Source organism: Dreissena polymorpha, chromosome 2 (assembly GCF_020536995.1).
Source record: "Dreissena polymorpha isolate Duluth1 chromosome 2, UMN_Dpol_1.0, whole genome shotgun sequence".
NCBI lineage: Eukaryota > Metazoa > Mollusca > Bivalvia > Myida > Dreissenidae > Dreissena > Dreissena polymorpha.
This window is the reverse complement of record NC_068356.1, coordinates 128,716,674-128,722,245: the sequence shown is the minus strand read 5'-3', so window position 1 is coordinate 128,722,245 and position 5,572 is coordinate 128,716,674. Positions and strand designations below refer to the sequence as shown.

The window sequence follows — 5,572 nt, the reverse complement described above, 5'->3', positions numbered from 1 at the left end:
TGTCCGTAATAATTTTAGACGTTAGATCTGTCTACGAATACTTAGACTCATTGTTAATAAGCACATATTGTGTAATTTACTTAAATGAAATATCATTATTTTATATAGAAACAGAATTAATAGTTTTTAAACGCTTAGTTAATGTGTAATTTTTCTATACTTTTCCTCAGAATTGTTCGCAGTATAAACAAATTATTTAACGAGTCAAAATTCACCATTAACTATGAACATTTGAATTGCCAGTACTTTTGTCGAGAACAAGATGTCACACTTTGTATTGGTTCAGCTGCTTGTTTAAATAGTTTAACGTAAAACAATAGTATTATGTATAATAATCAGTTGTTTGTAATTGGACATATTAGATATTGCGTATTATTGTTCATTTTATCACACTTTATTTGTTTCATCATTCTGTGATCTTAATGATAATACTGTTATCCCTAAAAATGGTATGCACATAATCTGGTGCAATCGTATAAACTACTTCGTGCAACATGTTTACTGTTGTGAGGCTGAAACAAGTTATTAAGTTATTCAAAGAACACATGAGATGAATAATTTTACTTGACTACCTAGGCTTTGCTAATGGAAAAAGGCTTTTAAAAATCCCCCATTCACTTTAAATTGATTGCAATCTATATGGGGATCTCGCAAGCATATAAAGTGCCATGATAATGCAGTGATAGGCAGTTAGCGCTTGCAGTGAATATAAGAAAGTTGAATACTAACTGGACTATAAACCATTTACAGTTTGCTTTAATGGTATATTTATGTTAAGCAGTTAATTCTGAAGTAGGATAAAGTTGACTTAATATCATAAGTATATGCAAATATTTCGGTAATGGATATGTTATTTTATATTTCTGGTTCAGTACTCAATAAACTATGGGAATTTTAGAACATTTAACATATGCACAACACCTGTATTTTACGTGTATTTAAGTATTTATAATAGATGATATATGTTAGTAATTTTCCCATATGATTAATTGTATTTTATTGATTGAATATGCATAACATAATTTACAAACCTTTGTAACTATTTATAAAAATTGATATAATACAAATCATGTTTATGATATATACTTGTTCAAACGATATGTGTTTTTAAATAATAGTATATTTCATTAAAAAAAAACATTGATCGATATATGCCGCTTTAGGTTTTCTCGAATAGTTTGCAGAGATTGAAAATTGATTGAAATTGATTGCGCAACTTAGAAGCTAGTTTCCAATGGCAACAGAGAGGCTTTGTGACTTCATTTGAAGGATATTGAATATCAATCTAATTGCAGAATTTGTAATATCCTTATCTTCAAGTGTTCTTGACATTTATTTGCCAAAATATTCATATGCAATTGTAAATAGTTATGTTAAATTATTACCACGCAATATATGGATGTTTTGCCACAACACATGTACAACAGCATTATAGGGAAAATCAACAAAATAAGACTTGTTTAAACTATGGAATAACCTTACTAACAAGAAGGCACGAACATTTTAGATTAGAAAAAGTGTTGTTCTTATTTGATTCACTGTGTTATAATATACTGAACATAGACATACATGTAATACCATGCATTTCAAGCGAATTGGAGACAAATTATATGTTGAAACAATGTAAAACGTCATATAAGACTTCGATATTAACCATTATTTTAAGTAACGCTTACTGTTTGACTGTTGTACAATTATTGCAAGAACTCTTTTACATTAAGAATCAAAACTATAAATATATATAACAGTAGCAAAAAACAATTAGTACGATTGCTCAATAATAATAAAGTGATTGTATAGTAATATATCACATTTTTGTGTTTGTCTATTTCAGAAAACGTCATGAGATGATGTTGTGACATTTCAAGCAGCCCCTGATTGCTCTGTCCGAAATCGGCACATATGACCATGAAAAGACGGGTTTCAAATGACATTTTATGCAAAAGATGACACATTTCCTTATGATATTAAAAAAATAACCACAAACACGTTGGAACGTTAGATGAAAAAGAAATCAAATTTAAAAATGTCTTCAAAATAACGTTGTGGGCCATAGTGTAAATAAACGTAGTGTGAACAATATTGCTGTTTTGTAAAAAAAAAAGCATACGTTTAAGCATGGAAAAACACATGTGGTTACCTGAACAAAAAGTTCAAGCTGATACTTGCTTTGAAGTGTCAGATGATGTCATTTTCCCAAACAGTATCGGTCTCTACGTGACACCCTTTGCCAGCCAGGACACATTAACTGGAAGTATGGGTACAGCATCTCAAGGTATACGTTCGTCCGTATCGCAAACGACGTCACCATCCGAGATGACCTCAGGAATGGCTTCATTTTCAGGACAAGATGTTTTTTTCACACCGACAACGGCTTCGTTTACGAGTTTTGCCCACTCTGATATGTCGAGTTTAGATCAAATCAAATATTATTCTTGTCACTCCAACCTTAGATTTCTTATGGAAAATGATAACAACGAAAGCTTAGAGAATGTGTTGAATGAACAGAAATTAAAAGATTTAAGTGAACATCAGAAAAACAAAATGATCTCAAGTAGGTCAAGAGCCTCACTTTTTAAAAGTCTGTATCGGAACAGTAGTTCCAAGCGAAAACACGGACATGAACACCTGTTCGAAACTCATACCGTGCCGTCATTGATACAAAAGACGGACGTTCAAACACTTGTTACGTCAATGTCTAGGGAGCAGGTTTGGGGTCAAACCAAAGTTATACATGGGATTTTAAAATCTAGTACTTCAAGTGATTCTGGGACCTTGCTGCCATCAAAATCAACCATGTATCGTGTGAATCAGGACAGCTATAAAAATGGAGGCAAGAAGGCACTGTTAATAGAAAAGGTAAGTGCTGTTAGTATCCTCTTGTATGTTAAATATATATACACACGTTATGCTTTATAAATCGATGAACCATATTTATATAGACACAACATAAACAATAAGTATTTTCCGAATGGTGCATCGATTCGTTTTTATAACGCTAGCTTGCAGTGTCGTGTACATATCATGGCGTTTTGAATCTCATCTACATGTCGCGCAACCAAACATCCTGACACTCAATCGAAAGTTAGCTGAGGTGAATTCGAAGAAATCATCGAGCAGCACACTGATTTAGCGGACTTGTTTTTACAAATGCTATACGCAATCAAATATGTCCAAAACTGGGCATCCGTTACCTTATACATTATCATTTTCCGTAATCCAGCAAGCGCCACCACCAATATCAATTTGTATGATAACACATATGCTGTTTTGTTCATTTGAACAAGTATTTACACTTTCGAACTTAAATAACATAACACATTAAAAGTGTGTTAATAACAGTCACGATATTTGGTTGTCATATTATTTCTAATTTAATAGTAATATTATTGACAAGTTGTGTTCTCAGTTATAGTATCCGTTTTTCAATAAATGTTTTATTGTTGTGTATTTAAACTAAAAAGGAATAGTTCTTTTTCATAAATAAATTTTGGCTGCTGCAACAAAAAATAGCAATGTGGTTAATATTATTTATTTGCATTAAACGACGCTTCGTGCGCGTACCAAATCAACGTCGATTATATGTAAAATATGATATTGGTCCAGCAAAGACAATCAGCCTTCTCTTTCAGCTTGTAGTTTTTTTAATGATTAATGACGGAAAATAATCGTTAATCACGAAAGGTAATGTCAATGACAAGTGACTGCGGATAAGGGAACTGTAAAACGAAAACGAAATGTTTCGCAGAAATAACTTCATCACTCAATGTCATTGTGAATCAGAGCGAACACACAATGTCAGTGTAAACCGAATAAATGGCTTATTCCAGACCTTATCCTTTTGAACAGATATACAAATAAGGTGGATTATTTGAGACAGACCGTTACAGTATTTTATCGGATTTAAACACGTTCGTCAATATGTAAACCCGAAAGCAGGATATTTAAGCTCACAATAAAGAAACAAACATGTGTCAACAGTTTTTAGGTTCTGGTGGGTCTACTTGTCGGTAAGGACTGTTGTGATGTTTGCGACTTTAAAACCAGCAAAATAAACCAACACGCAATAAATAAAATGCTCTTACATTCATTTCTTTTCTCTTCTGTTTCAATAATCGTTTGCCTTAAGTATTTTTGACATTATTATCCTAAACTTACATGTATTCAGATAGGGATGGTGATAGTTTTTGGATAATGCTTAACAAATTAAGCAAAATGTGTATAACGTATGTTTTTAAAACAACACATAGATAAAACATGAATGAATAAATAACTATAATAAACGTTCAAAATACACATTGCAAAACGATTAAAAGAAATTCGTGTTTAAGAAACTGACAATAATTTGGTTGTGTACAGTCGAAAACTCATTTACGCATCAAAGTCAGTCGTAAACACGGTTGGCCTATCTAAACTTCTCTGACACATATGCACAGGTTTTCGTTCTACAACAAATACGAGTAAACGTGTCGGTATCGACTGAGCGCTAACACAAATTTGATCGTTAATTATGTTATTAAGGTTACCATCATAATTCATAAAGTTCTTTGTTGTACTACTTTGAATTAAATAATTTCCTACTTTCATTCGACGTGTTAAATCGCTTATAGAAACGAAACAAATGCGTGATTGTGAGTGTATGTTGAATGTAATGTCCGTGGCCAAGAAGCAAAGGCATTAACCAAGAAGCAGGAGGTCAAGGATGCGAGCATTTCACGGGTCACATTCTGACATGGCTGGTCAGCAGCGAGTTTCCGATTATGCGCGTCATAAAGGGTATGAATCTCGATAAACAATTTCTCCGTAAAGATTTCTCATAAGAGAAAACTGGCCAGATTTGGATAGAGAAGGATGACACTAAAATAAACAATCACGTGTTAGAACCGGATAGATATAAACGTAAGGTTTTAGTCATTTAGTGGGTGTTTGAAAACACAGCAAACAAAAGAGTGTTCGTGCCAAAATAATATCCAGTATGAATAAGTGCATTACTTTTGACAATAAAACGTGGTTAACCTTTTTCAGACTGTCAAAACGTAAAGATAAAATTTCCCTGTAAATACGAATAAAACATTAGCCTTTAAATGACCAATAACGCGTCGAGAAAACAATTCCCGCTAACTAGATATAGGCCAAATAGTATATAAATTATGTTCCTAGTGAGGATTGTAAACGTATTGACTTTATCTTTGGCATCCAATAAATTGGCTCAGCCAGAGCGATGTTTTGAACATTTCTAGGTTTTATGTTATATTTATGTCACGTATATTATTTGTGCATATTTGAATCGAAAAAATCAAATCATATGTGTTAAAGATCATACTTATTTTACAGTAATGCCTTAGTGTTAGTATTTTAATATATAATATGTTATAATCAGGATATTATTTTACAATTGAAGATATTCTTCTCTGAAACGATCTTAAGAATACATATTTTATAAGCGATTCTTTTCCATCAACGTCATGCTATGTTAATTATAGACGGAGACAATTTAAAATAACGAATTGCTAAATCGTTTAGTTTGAGTTCAAACAGTCTTTTTAACAGATAGTATAAGGTGCGAATGCTG

General features: G+C 32.2%; 1 protein-coding gene across 1 annotated transcript in view; it reads left to right on the top strand.

Moving 5' to 3' along the window:
* The first annotated feature begins 2,796 nt into the window (after nucleotides 1–2,796).
* The window catches only part of LOC127870072 (uncharacterized), a 39,364-nt gene continuing 36,588 nt past the window's right edge, over nucleotides 2,797–5,572 (top strand). Inside the window, exon 1 of the mRNA XM_052412730.1 lies at nucleotides 2,797–2,859. Within this exon, the coding sequence (XP_052268690.1) occupies nucleotides 2,797–2,859 (63 nt within the window). The remainder of the gene's footprint in view (nucleotides 2,860–5,572) is intronic.